The sequence below is a fragment of the Electrona antarctica genome (genome assembly GCF_951216825.1).
Source record: "Electrona antarctica genome assembly, chromosome: 21".
NCBI classification, from domain to species: Eukaryota; Metazoa; Chordata; class Actinopteri; order Myctophiformes; family Myctophidae; genus Electrona; species Electrona antarctica.
In genome coordinates this window covers 15,152,839-15,167,838 of record NC_136802.1, presented here as the reverse complement: position 1 = coordinate 15,167,838, position 15,000 = coordinate 15,152,839, and the positions used below count along the sequence as shown (strand labels likewise).

The window sequence follows — 15,000 nt, the reverse complement described above, 5'->3', positions numbered from 1 at the left end:
CCATTTCATATGAAAGCAGGGAATCATATAGCTTCAAATTGACATAATGAAAAAATGAAATAAAAATATATCCAAAAAAAAAAAAAAATTGACATATTGGTTGTTCAGTTTGACCCACCAGTTTTGGAGATATGGCTGATGTCGTACAGAAAACAGCGAGTTGAGAAAACAGGCTTGAAAGGTTCACATTACACCTAGCTATACATGTTTAAGCATTTCATATTTACATGTCGATTTCAGCTCTGACATTTATTTCAGACATGCTCTAAGAGTCTGCCTGTGCAGATAAAAAAAATAAATGAAGAAAGTTTTTCTACTCTCCTCTCCTGAACAGTCTTGCCGCCATGACTATGTGTCTGTATCAAAAAGAGTCACAAATAGTGAAAATAGCTGATCTGCGAGGAACCAAACCAAAACAACGTGTAACCCTTATATAGGCCTACTTGTATGTAAGCCATAACGATACAATTCATGTATGCTGAATGTTTTTGGAACGTGGTTATGTGGTTGTGTGTTGTAACAGATGGCATGTTGTTGTCAAGTTTCCCAGAATGATACTGTTATTGTGACAATATTATGATAACCCCCCCCCCCCCCTTCCACCCGAGAAGCTAACCTCCAACATAATAAAAATGTTTCCGAAAAAACTATTTGCTTCTGGTAATAAAATGCCCGGTTTGAAGAGAGAATCAATGGATTTTCATCATCCTTACGCGGCAGTGTGCGATTATCTGACACATTCAGCAGAAATACGAATGACTCGGTGGTTTGTAATGATGGCAAAGATTACCCTCTCTGTTGTGCACATGTTTTCTTATTTTATAATTTAGATTAAAATGGCGTTTCATTGAGTGAGACAGCCCGTGAACAAGGTGGAACAGCAGACGTTAGTTAGGGATGGGATGATGATTGTTATGTTCTTTTATCACGATACAAAACATTTTGAAAGCTAAAAAAACAAACAAAGCTAAAAAAACGCTTAGTTATACGTTTTTTTGTAATGGCTTCAATATCTGATGTGAGGGGAACCCCTTTACTTATACGTTTTGTGTTCAAAACTTCCTTTTTTCTTGTTTTGATCTCCTTGCCCCACCACCTCTCTTCTGTCCCCTCTCTCTTTTCTTGGAAAAAAAACAATACTATGGGAACTATGCACAAAAAGAAAATCACCCACTTTTTTAACTGTAATGTGAATAAAGCTGATTGTGATTGTGCTCACCTCCATGGCTCTGACCCACATGCAGAGGGACTTGGAAGCCAGCGACACTTTGCCGATGATGTCCGGCTGGAAGTCCGACTGGTAGCAGTACTGGGCGATCTTCCTCAGCACCAGGTCCGATATGTTGTCCTTGTCAAAGTGCACCAGGGTGTTGATGAAGTTGCCCTCGCCTGTAACAGGTCAATGCATTGATAAAAAAAATTAAAAAAAAGATACACGCTTAACATGGTTGTATGTATAGCATTTAGGCTGTCCTGAGAGCAGCATTCAAAAGCTGCCCTCAGAGCAGCAAATTAACATTAGATAATTTAAGTTGCCATGAGAGCAGAATTGAGAAAGTGCCCTTAACACAATTGAGTACTTTTTCCACCACTGAAATTACTTAATTCTACTGGATCTGTTCTACACTAGTCCCTCCCTAACTTTTAGTCTAGTTTTTATTTGTTGATGAAAGTGCCACTATATTTAGTCTTACAGTATTCTCGTCTTACAGTATATAGTTATTATTTTGTTTTCGTCAGTGAAAAAATGGTAGTCGACGAACATTTCTCGTCAGTTTTAAGGTCTATTCATATTCATGTATACAGTTTTAGGTGATAAGGTGACCAACGAAACAGTGGTTAGTAAAAACAGAGAGATGTGATGGGGTGAGCGCCGCGGTAAGTTGCTTATCACTGTGACGTGACGTCGGTGGTCACTTATCATCAAGAACTAGAGTATGAATAGGCCTTTAGTCGACACATTCAACACTGCATCCGTCCACCCGTCCCTCCATCCATCTCTCACCAAGCTGCCTCTTGGCCTCGGTCCAGGTGGGCTCCTTGCCCAAGAGGGTCATCACGGCCATCATCACCGTCTCTACCGGCGTGGGCGGACGCCCGTACGACTTGATCTCCGTCAGGTCCTTCTTGTTCAGAGACTCCAGGGCCTGTGGGGGAGGGGGTGGGGGGGGTGAGTAGAACATTTTTTTCATTGAGACCTGAGACCAGAATTTACAAAGTGTCTTCTAAATCATGACAGTTTTCTGTCAGTTTCTATATCATAACTATTTAATGTCAAGGAAAAATGATAATGTAACTAGCCGCTGACCCCTATCTGAAAATATGTTTAATATAATGTAATAATATGTTTAATATTGGTGCCAAACTATGAGCTTGTATATCTGCTGTTTTTCAATAGCAAAAGTATAAAATAATGGTTAAACTGGTTAAAAGCTAAGGCAGAGCACTCCACAGCACCTCTCAGAACACCCGTCTCCCAGTTACAACCTCCCCACCTGAGCGTTGTCTGCAATCAGCTGATGAGGCTACAAGAGCCAGCCAGACAGACATAGGTTCTCAGTTACTGTGTGTGTTACTGTGTTACTATACTGTGGTAAATGGTGCATTTATATAGCGCCTTTACTCACACACACATTCACACACCGATGCCGGAGGAAACCATGCAAGGCACCAACCTGCACATCGGGAGCAATTAGGGGTCGACACTGACTCTGGGGGAGCCCGGGTTCGAACTGGGAACCTTGCGGTTCCCATCCGGTCACTCTACCCCTGAGCCACTGCCCCCCACCCCAGGCCCACTGTGCCTTATTCTCTCCTCTGTGAACCTGCCACTGACCCTCCTTCTCCTCTCCTCTACAGTGCGTCCGGGACCCTACGGATCCCTGGTCTCTCTTTGCCCCCCGGTGTTTGTGAATAAAAGTTCCACCCGGGTGGGCTTTAACTATGCTTCGCCTCTCCTTGTTGTGCTTTTGGGTCACACCACGCTTGAGTCATAACAGTAAGAACTGGCCAACTCGACCCAGCCAGCATGGAAGGTAAAGCTGCCAACTCTCACTCCACTCCAGGCTCAGGGACAAGTTTTGCAGTATCACGCCCGCCTGCTGTCGGAAGCATCCGCCGCCGTTTCAAGCATACCGCTGGGAAGCCCTCTCACGCTAACGGTTAGTGTGACGCATCACGCTGCTGTCAGGCCATCTTCCTCAGCCCCTGCCAGTCTCACTCAGCCCGAGCAAGTTCCATCTGCCTTCTCCCACTGAGGAGGACGCCATGCAGCTGGGCCGAATCCTTGTGACTCCCAGGGGTGACGCTCGGCTGAGCGTGAGCACCGACGACTACAAAGACTCTGTATGTATTGGTCCAACTCAGCGCATACTGTTCGCTCCTGTCCCATTCTGCACCCACAGGTGTCCTCTTCCCGGCCACCAAGGGGGCGTAGTTTCATCTACTCTGGGTTTTCGGGTGAGCTGCCTCACTACTTCTTCCCAGCCCCGCACCAGTGTTGCCAGATTCTCTGTCACTCTCGTCTGGCAGGTACAGACACTCACCGTTCCAGCTTGTATCGACTCCAGGGCCGATGAGAGCTTTATTGACCTCCAGTATGCTCAGTAGGTGGGCCTCCCTGTGTCTGGTTGGAGAGTTACACCACTGAACAACATTACTTCCCAGCTGGTTGAAGCCAGGCAAACACATGCCACAGCAGATGTACAAAGTCTTAATTGATCAAGCATCAATCAAACATGGGAATTGGAGGCAATTAGACGGTAGACAGACACAGGCTGCACATAAAAACCCATCGAAAGACACAAAGACGACATCCTGGAGGGTCTCGAGTTGACGTGACACAGACAGTAGCCGAATCTCAATACTCTAACTTCAAAGTGGAACATGATGGGTTGCTTTTTTTTTCTCCCCGATTTAGTTGTCCAATAATTCCTCTCCACACATATTTCAGTGTTGTTGCTGTCACTGCTGTCGCATCCTACTGACTCCGCTGCCAGCGAGGAGCCCCCACCGGGACGACGCAGTGCCTTCGTCCAAATCCTCGCGCCAAACACTCCACGCCAGTGGTGGAAAGTAGCCTAACTAAGTACATTTACTCAAGTAAATAGTACTAGTTACTTTGTAGATTTTGGTTATTATGACAAAACATACTTCAGCCCTGTATATATTTCGCCCATTTGAAAATAGCCGATCTACAAGCTCACAATGCAAATAGGCTACATAATATCAAATCCTTTGAGAACGACTGAAATTAAGGTACTATATTGGGAGTTTTGACTCTCTAGTGACACGCCACACCTTCATGGCTTCCTCCAGTGCGGGGAGCGCCACCTCCAGGTCGCGCTGGGCGTTGTCAGCCATCGTCTTACACTTCACCTCCTCCGCCGCGATCTTCTCGCTGTGGGCGCTCACCACCTGCACACACACACACACACACACACACACACACACACACACACACACACACACACACACACACACACACACACACACACACACACACACACACACACACACACACACACAGGAGAGGAGAGCATACAAGTAGTTTAGTCATAGTCTTTGAAATTGGTCATACTGAATTTGTATTTGTCACCTGAAATATTTTTTTTTCAGATATTTTTTGTGGCTTTCCCCTTTATTTATTAATTTATTTATAGAGGGATAGGGTGACAGTAGGCTGACAGGAAATGGGGAGAGAGATGAGGGGGGGGGGGGGGGGGGGTGTGACATGCAGTAAAGGCCGTCGAGATCGGGAGTCGAACCTGCGGCACACTGCCAGACTGGATTGCCAGACAAGGTGCCCAGACGGCTACACCAGCCGCCCGGGCCAGTGTTGGTCTAATTTTAGTCGACTAATTACCATACGATTATTCAAACCCTTAGATCTCCATATATGGAGCTGACGTGTTCTGACATTCCTTCTGTTGATCCTTCCCGCAGCCGGCGAAAACTAGAGTTAGGCCCAGTCTTACTGGTTAGTTACCTTCTGCTGTTCGTCCGCCTCCTTCTTCTGCGTGACGATGACGTCCAGGTACTCGTCACACTGCCTCTGGAAGTCGGCCATGTTCTTCTTGGCAGCGGTCAGCTGCAGGGACATGGCCTCCACCTTGGAGCGCGTGTCGTCTATCTTCAGCAGGCCTGTGCGAAGCTTGTCCGCCTGCTCTCCCAGCTCACTGTGCTTCTCTGAAAGCAGCCTGCATGGGTGGACAAACACAGCTCACTTTGCTTCTCTGAAAGCAGCCTGCATGGGTGGACAAACACAGCTCACTGTGCTGCTCTGAAAGCAGCCTGCATGGGTGGACAAACACAGCTCACTGTGCTGCTCTGAAAGCAGCCTGCATGGGTGGACAAACACAGCTCACTGTGCTGCTCTGAAAGCAGCCTGCATGGGTGGACAAAACACAGCTCACTGTGCTTCTCTGAAAGCAGCCTGCATGGGTGGACAAACACAGCTCACTTTGCTTCTCTGAAAGCAGCCTGCATGGGTGGACAAACACAGCTCACTGTGCTGCTCTGAAAGCAGCCTGCATGGGTGGACAAAACACAGCTCACTTTGCTACTCTGAAAGCAGCCTGCATGGGTGGACAAACACAGCTCACTTTGCTACTCTGAAAGCAGCCTGCATGGGTGGACAAACACAGCTCACTTTGCTACTCTGAAAGCAGCCTGCATGGGTGGACAAACACAGCTCACTTTGCTTCTCTGAAAGCAGCCTGCATGGGTGGACAAAACACAGCTCACTTTGCTACTCTGAAAGCAGCCTGCATGGGTGGACAAACACAGCTCACTTTGCTACTCTGAAAGCAGCCTGCATGGGTGGACAAACACAGCTCACTTTGCTACTCTGAAAGCAGCCTGCATGGGTGGACAAACACAGCTCACTTTGCTACTCTGAAAGCAGCCTGCATGGGTGGACAAATAACACGCCATACGAGTGTTTGGACATCGTCGCCGTCACAGCAACAGTACGCACTGATGTCCTCTGTGTACATGTGTCTGTCTTATGTCTATACGGTATGTATGTAAATGGCAAATGGCAGTGGTGGAAAGTAACTAACTAAGTAAGCCTTGCCGAGCCATAAGGCCCATAGGACAGGAGCCATAAGGCCCATAGGACAGGAGCCATAAGGCCCATAGGGCAGGAGCCATAAGGCCCATAGGACAGGAGCCATAAGGCCCATAGGACAGGAGCCATAAGGCCCATAGGACAGGAGCCATAAGGCCCATAGGACAGGAGCCATAAGGCCCATAGGACAGGAGCCATAAGGCCCATAGGACAGGAGCCATAAGGCCCATAGGGCAGGAGCCATAAGGCCCATAGGACAGGAGCCATAAGGCCCATAGGACAGGAGCCATAAGGCCCATAGGACAGGAGCCATAAGGCCCATAGGGCAGGAGCCTAGCCCCCTTTTTGAAACTAGCTCCTTGCCACTCGCCCTACACACTTCCACTTGGTTTGAGCATAGATATATAAATCATGAGACGGCACTGGATGGGATGGCAATCCCAGTGCCATCTCTATTATTCATATATCTATGCTCAAACCAAGTGGAAGTGTGTAGGGCGAGTGGCGAGGAGCTAGTTTCAAAAAGGGCCTAGGGCTCCATTTTCCTCACTACCCTTATCCCTAAACTTATTTGCCTTTTTTTTACTATTTTGCTAAACATTTTTGAATAGTTAAAATGGCCAGTCTACAAGCTCACAACGTGTCAATGTAGATTGGCTAGTTGAACTATTCAAAAATGTTTTCCAAAATAGTAAAAAAAAGGCAAAGAAGTTTAGGGATAAGGGGTTTAGCGGTGACGAAAATGGAGCCCTATAGATCTCCTGTTTCTGTAGCGTGAGGCAGCTTGATTTACAAGTACACCCCCTGGACATGTCGCAGGGACTTACCCCCAATCCAACCCTTTATGCTGAGTGCCAAGCAGGGAGGCACTGGGTCCCATTTTTTCCCAGTCTTTGGTATGACCCGGGACTGAACCCCGACCTCCCAGTCTCAGGGCGAACACTCAAACCACAAGGCCACTGAGCTGGTCTTGTGGTTTGAATCTAACGAAGGCTGAAGTAAAAAAAACGGTGCATTTTAATGTACTACACTTTGTCGTACAGATGACGTACAAATGGCTGATCTACTGAGCCGACGCCGTACATGAAAGAAGATCGGCTATATTTGCTATTTTAGAAAAAAATAGAGCGTGGACCGGATTATTATGATTATGATGTGTTTGTTCATGTACCATTCCTGTTCAAGAGAAGTCGACAATTCCCCAAGCACCTTTGATATTTTAATTAGACCAAATGTTCATATTTAGCGGGGCCGGTGGCCATTTTTATTTGGGCCTGGAGAACAGACACGGGAGGTGCAGAAACAGCAGGGATTTAATCACGTTGGGGGTGAGAGAGAGACCGTCAGCCAGCCAGCGCGGGGGAGGGGCATTATGCTCATTATTACTTTCACACGACTCTCTAGCAGATGAGAGAGATCTCAGAAATCAAAGTCAAAGTCCAGAACAAAGTCCAGCGCACGTTTTCAGCCAAGCCTGCATACTGATTTTTAGCCATTAATTAATTTTGGCTTGGCTCACATAGTCTCTGTGTTCTGTGCACAGTACAAATGTCTGGCCCTGGTTTGCATACAGTATGTGTGGTTGTAGGTAGTGGTGTAAACTGTAAAGTAACTAGGAACACTAACTAAGTACTCTACTGTATACTTAAGAACACATTTGAAGTGCTTTTATTGCTTTATTGAGTACCGGTATTTCCATTTTTGGTTTATACTTCTACTCCAATACATCTCTCACAGGCAAATATTGTACTTTTTACACCACTACAATTATTTTAGTTACTTTGCAGATTTTGATTATTGATACAAAACTAATTAAAAAAAAAACTTTGGTTATTCAAAAATTGGCGACCTACAAGCTCACAACAATGCGTCGCGTTGTGAGCCTGAAGATCAGTTTTTTCTTTAGCTTGAAAAGTGTTGAAGTATGGTACGTTGTATTACGAATTTGATGTCATTACTTTTGTCACATTGTAGTAAGTGTCAAATCGTAGTAAGTGGAGTACAGTACAGGTGTTCAATAAAAGTAATGTTTTATACCTTTACTTACTATTACTATTACTATTTTTTTCATTTTCTTCACTTAACACTTAACCGCTAGCATTTATTGATAAATCGTGATATAAATCACGCCAGCATTTTTCCCTGTTCAGCTCTTATTTTGAAGAGCCAAAACTGTGGGTCACTGTGGCACAGTCGGTAGTGCTGTCGCCTCACAGCTAGAAGGTCCTGGGTTCGATTCCCGCTGAGGACGCTGTGGGCACTGGGGGCATGTTCCCTCCTCCGCGTCATCAGTGCCCATACCCGAGGCAGGGTTGGCGAAATGGCCTTTCTGTGTGGAGTTTGCATGTTCTCCCCATGTCCCCTAGGGTAGGTACCCTCACAAAAAACATACAGTAATCCTGGTCTCTAAACTAACTCTAAAGGAAACTCTCCCCTGTCAGGTGAAAAGAAGCAGTTTGGACTCCTCATGCATAGAAGGAGGCATGAGGCCAGTCCGCTGCCCCCCCAGGTTGGCAGAGGAAGTGTAGCGCCCAGGATTACATTAGATAATTGACACTGGGTGAAAAAAAGAAGAAAACCACTGCTTTCCACACTGAGGATGATCACCTGCTGTATCCAGACACCAGCTCCAGGTAGTGGGCGGGGGTGACGTAGTTGGGTCTCCTCAGCTCCAGGCTCATCCTATGGGTGGAATGGCCCACTGACTGGTGCACCGTCACACACACGCCCAACACCTTGGTCAGGATCTGCAGCACACGCACGCACGCACGCACGCACACGCACACACACACACACACACACACACACACACACACACACACACACACTTCGATTTCTTTATTTGAATCCACAAATTACAATTAATTTTACAAGGAGACAAATATAACGGGGTTGACAGTTCATGTTCACTTAAGGATACACATGGCGGCACCTCCTCCACACAGACAAACTGCCTATAACAGCCGAAACAGAGCAGTATTTGGCAAGTTGTTTGGCTTTACTTTTTGTCATGCCAGCTATTCTTAGGCCACACACACACACACACACACACACACACACACACACACACACACACACACACACACACACACACACACACACACACACACACACACACACACACACACACACACACACACACACACACACACACAGTCATTGAATGAATCAGTTCAACAATCGATTACAAATCTATCGGGCATGTTGGTATAGGCAAAATGATTCAACAGTTAAAAAGGTCAATTTGCAAGATCGCTATTTTAACAATTTTTGCACATCATATAAATGAGGGTATAAACAAGGAAAGCTTAAGTGGTTACGTGATTGGTTGATGTGTGTGTATATTATATTATTATATATTATTATATTATTATTTTTTCAAAAGCTCGCTTCTCGATAATTCAAATAATCGGAAAAGTCATCTACAGAATAATTGATACGAAAATAATAACAGCCGCAGTCCTATTTCCATACAGAGTAGACACATACGGGTCAATGTGGTTCTTAAGTATCAGTCATTTAGCTGGGGGGACAGCCTGGAAGTTAATCTACATTCACTTCAGCGCCAGGAGTTAATGAAGGGCGTTAGATAAGGAGGCATCATCCAGGCGGCGAGACGCATATACGATTATGCCAAAAGGGAATTGTCAAGTCAATGGGGTCATAGTCATCACTTATTCTCCGCCGCACAATTGTGCCATCTGCCTTAATAAACAGATGAACAAGTGAAAGACACCGGGATGTACTTATACTAATGCATAAACGACATAGTATTGCCTTGCAAATCAAACTCTTTCACTCATAGGTGTTGCAGGGAGATTATTACGCCACTTAACTTTGAAGGGACACACCGTCAACAAGGCCGGCCTGCCATATGCACTGTAAAAATATGTGCGTGACATTTCTTTTTTAAAACAATGTGTTATCATATTGGAAAACTTTTGGTGGAGAGTTTTGTCTAACCCATGTTATGCTTAGCTGTGATTGGACCATAGCAGTTTTGGGAGGGGCTTAGCTATAGGTCAATTTCAGAAGCCGTTTACTCTGAAACGGAAGACCGGAAGTGTAAAATCGGCTATGTAACGTGTCCCGGGAATGTTATTTAATTCACCCAAAACATACATGTTGTAACCGCGATAATAAACGCTTTAGTTCTGAGCCGCAAATAAAGCTTGTTTTGATCAAAAACGCAGCATGGAAAATAATCCGAGATGAATGTATTCTAAAAAAGAAATCCGTTCCCATAGGAATTAGGAACGCGCCAACGTTTCACTTCTTTCCCATGATTTCACGTTTTTTCCCCGATTAACTTTTTTCCTGTTTACTTCCGTCGCACGGCAACCGGAGTGATACAAACGGTTGCAGAACAGCGTTATGAAACGTAATCAATAAATATAAAAAAAGACGTCAAAAGACGACTCGCCGCAGAGGATCAAAAGACGATCTAGGCAGCAAATGAATTATTCCATTCATGAATTTCATGGACATTAAATAAAATGAAAATTGACTGCTTTCAATGAGTTTAGAAAATCATTGGACTTACAGTATATAGGAGGACGACGTGTCCGGTGACGGAAAAAGTACTCAAATGTTTAACTTAAGTAAAAGTATCAATACTGTAATATAAAAATAATGCATTACAAGTAAAAGTCCGGAATTCAAAAGTACTTGAGTAAAAGTACAAAAGTGTTGGCATCAAAATGTACTTAAAATAATGTCACAGAATGTACTTAAAATAATGTCACATTTAAAGTTTAAAAATGTCTAAAAAATCTTCTGAAAATAGCACATGCGACGCATTGTGAGCTTGTAGATCGGCTATTTTCAAATGGCTGGAAAGTATATATAGCACTGAAGTGGTTACTGTATGTTTTGTACTAACAATCCAAATCTACAAAGCAGAGGCGTATCTACAATAAGGCGAGGGCAGGCGTCCGCCTGTCCAAATCCATTTCTGGCCTGGCCAAAATCCATACAATGAGAAAAAAAGAGGACAAAAACAAGACATGAGAACTATTAATGGACAGCTGATTGGCCGTTGCGGTAGAGCGCGACCCTCAATCGCCCATTGGAATGTAAATGCAAGCCTTTCAGCCTTTGTATATTACTCGTCTGGCAGGTATATCTCTTTTCTCTCCTTTAGTGCTACGATTGTGCGCGGGGAGACAACATAATTATCTTGCCTGGCCAAAACGTAATTCCTGGATACGCCACTGCTACAAAGTAACTAGTAACAAAAGTTTGCTTAGATGTCATTTAACCACATTAACCTGCATGGCTTCCTAATTTATTAGACGGAAAACCTTCCAGTAGACAAAATATTGTTAAACCAAATTGTGAAAATATCCACAATGGCATCACAAGGTTGTGGAACAAACTACGGAGGGCTTGAGTTATTTTCACTTGGTATATGGGTCCATTCTCATCTCATTTGAGGTGATGTGAGGTGACGCACGAGTGCTCTTCAATGAATCCACAAATCCGCGTTCACAAATATGTTCCCATAATCAATTTACGAGGTCAATAATACGAACACACACTCAACAAATGCAATGTGAAGTGCAGTTTGTGACTCACATTCGAAACCGCATGAAGTGGCCCGCGTACAAGGCTGTTAACGCAACAACAACAACAACAAAATGTTTTTGTGGGTTTCTTTCAACAAAGTTCTTTATTATGAATTATAGGAGACAAAAGAAAAAAAGAAACATCCTGGCTACAGACAGAACGCTATACAGGAGCATTGAGAGTGCATGAAGAAACAGCCTGGCTACAGACAGAACGCTATACAGGAGCATAGAGAGCTACAGACAGAACGCTATACAGGAGCATTGAGAGCTACAGACAGAACGCTATACAGGAGCATTGAGAGCTACAGACAGAACGCTATACAGGAGCATTGAGAGCTACAGACAGAACGCTATACAGGAGCATTGAGAGTGCATGACCCCGGCTGTAAAAAGGTCTATCAAACCTAATGTGAAAGCAGCTCTAGAGTGGCTTCCAGATGTAATTAAAGTCCTGCTCACTGGACACGAAAATGAAAAGGTCTCCGGTGTGGAAAAGCATGGGTGAAAAAAAGAGAAGAAAAGAGAGAGAGAGAGAGAGAGAGAGAGAGAGAGAGAGAGAGAGAGAAAAGCACCGTGTCCCAATTGCACCGCTCCAGGTCGGTTCAGGTTGGTGAGACCTAGCTGGGCAGTGTGATGCTTCAAAGACCCCCCCTCCCCCCATCAGAAAAGCTACTTTCCCATTCAAAGGCCTCTGCACTGATGAGACAGCTAGCCTTGGGTCTTTGCCGGGCCAGCTGGTTTACATAAAGCCGCTCAAAGGCCGCGGTACGGTACGTTAAAGGGGGTGATTTGGGGGCACCGGTTGGACAGTGACTAAATGCATTTACCAGAGTATAGCCAACCTGTACTTAAGTACATTTTAAGTCCAGTTTTTTGCGAGCATGTGAGACAGTGAAAGCACGCGACTTTCAACTCCAGACAATATTTGTAGGAAGGGACTCTTATTGGGACCTAATTCTAAACATAACTAGTGCCCACATCATGAATTAAGGCCTATTTCAAATAGGGGAAATAGGCAACCTATAAGCTCACAACGGTTGCAGATCGGCTATTTTCACTATTTTGGAAGCCTTGGGAAATTTCTGAATGTTCTAAAATGTCAATACACAAAATACCAAAGACTAAGGAATGTGCTTCGTAATTTGTACTTTAGAGGACTTGAGGTATTTACTTTGAGTATACCTCGTCCACCACTGGTTAGGGGAGGGGGTCTCTCAATCAAACTGAAGGCGGAAAAGGCAGCCGGTTAAATTTAGGAGACATATTTGGCTGCATCACAGTGTTCAAGGCCTTGGATTAATGCACGTCTCGCAATAAACTCTCTCTGTGTGTGTGTGTATGTGTATGTGTATGTGTATGTGCGTGCGTGCGTGCGTGCGTGCGTGCGTGCGTGCGTGCGTGCGTGCGTGCGTGCGTGCGTGCGTGCGTGCGTGCGTGCGTGCGTGCGTGCGTGCGTGCGTGCGTGCGTCTGACTCACCCCCTCCGTGGCTCCCAGGGCCTGGTGGTGCTGGTGGAGGTGTCTGTGTGCCACCTCCAGCAGAGCGTCCCCGGGCCAGTCACAGAACCAGTCCATGGTGGTGCAGTGGACCAGGGCAGGGTACTGACGGACACGGGTCCTGTTGTTGGCACACACACACACACACAGCAGGCACATCATACATTACATTCAGAACCCGTCCACAGATAGCGTTTACATAGAAGTGTCCGATTGAGAAGGTTCTGCTAATTGAAAAACATATCGTACCGTTACGGTCTCCATATGTTTTGTGTATTTTTTTCAGAAATTAATTATCAATATCATCTTTTTAATCGTGAAGATATGTGTGCAAGTATTTGAATTTAATACAGTATATATTTTTAAAACAAACATTTTAAACTCTTTGGGAGTCCTTGACATGAAAAAGTTTGAGAACCAGTGGAATAGACTATCACTCGTTTCAAAATTTTACATACGGTACCTTTGTTGTTTAAAATGAGTGCCCCCCGACACACATACTCTTATTCCCGACAGTGACACGACCATGCATTGACTAAATAGGCCTTATTAAATGTTTTAACTGTTCCTCATTTAGCTGGGGGGTCTGGCCCTGGAACCCCCCTCAATAACCCGTGGCAGTCCCCGGACCCCCAGTTTGAGAACCACTAGCCGTTACGCAGCGGGAGACAAACACCTCTTTAACTAAATCCAATTTAAATGCGGCACCTCTAACAAAAGACAGACTCCGTCTGGGGCAGTGAGCTGACATGACGCTGTGGCTTATTGGCCGCGGTGCCGAGAGACTTGCTAACAACTACTGTAGCTGAGCTAGCGCTCACTGGTGGAGAAGGTAATGAGTACATTCACTCAATTACTGTACCTAAAGGAGAATTCCATACTAAAAGGCTTTCTTACCTTTCTTTGTAGTTGTTACGTCCCCACCAAAGAGGTCCAGGTGTTATTTTGTGCAAAAGCTCCTTATTGGCTATTTCCCCTACCATAAGCCCTCAATTAATTGAATGGGAATTGAATGGGGCTATGGGGTGTTGTGCTAATTCGCTTATTTCCATCGCTCAAAATTATTATTTTTTTGTATACAGTATATCCTCTCTTCATAATGTAAATAATATCCCAAGCGGCACACTTCGCTACGTATTTCGATGGAAATAAGCGAATTAGCACAACACCCCATAGCCCCATTCAATTCAATGCAATTCATTGAGGGCTTATGGTAGGGGAAATAGCCAATAAGGAGTTTTTGCACAAAAAAACACCTGGACCTCTTTGGTGGGGACGTAAAGACTACTAAGAAAGGTAAGAAAGCCTTCTAGCATGGAATTCTCCTTTAAAGCAAAACCACTTTTTTAGAGGTTTGGGTTGTTTTCTTACCTTATTATGGGCAAACTAGTCCATTCCATGAGTTATTTCGCTCCGTTGGTGTTTATTAGCACTTTAAGGAATACAAATAGTCGCTCATTCTCATTGACTTCCATTGTAACGGGGAAACAGCTCTCAAAGTCACTCTTTTAGCACATAAACGAACACAACAAAAGCTGATTCTGACAGTTTATCACATCAGGGTTTTTTTTTCTTTTTTTCTTTATAAAGTTACAATTTTGGTTGGAGATATACTGAAGCAGTACCGTGGCGTTCCCAACTCTCGCAGGGACATCTTGCGAGGTTTAGTTTGTAAACAAGTCGCCACGCTGTTTGAGATGCACCAAGCTGCAGCCTCGCAGTATAGCAGTCCCAGACACAGACACTTCTTCTAAAGTGTCTCCCTCAAACACGTCCATTGTGTATGTTTTTAGCGACAAGCGGACGACATCAAAACCATTTGTTTACATCCTTGGCATTCCAATAATACGCTTCAGGAGTGGGTG

At 44.8% G+C, this 15,000-nt stretch overlaps 1 protein-coding gene across 1 annotated transcript in view; it reads right to left on the bottom strand.

The window, feature by feature from the left end:
- Nucleotides 1-15,000, bottom strand: part of dnah2 (dynein, axonemal, heavy chain 2) — a gene marked incomplete at its 3' end in the record, with an annotated part of 107,870 nt that overhangs the window by 57,876 nt on the left and 34,994 nt on the right. Inside the window, exons 15-20 of the mRNA XM_079490663.1 lie at nt 13,118-13,256; nt 8,678-8,817; nt 4,988-5,198; nt 4,300-4,416; nt 2,006-2,147; nt 1,220-1,389 (exon numbers count right to left, since the gene is read on the bottom strand). Of these exons, the coding sequence (XP_079346789.1) occupies nt 1,220-1,389; nt 2,006-2,147; nt 4,300-4,416; nt 4,988-5,198; nt 8,678-8,817; nt 13,118-13,256 (919 nt within the window). The remainder of the gene's footprint in view (nt 1-1,219; nt 1,390-2,005; nt 2,148-4,299; nt 4,417-4,987; nt 5,199-8,677; nt 8,818-13,117; nt 13,257-15,000) is intronic.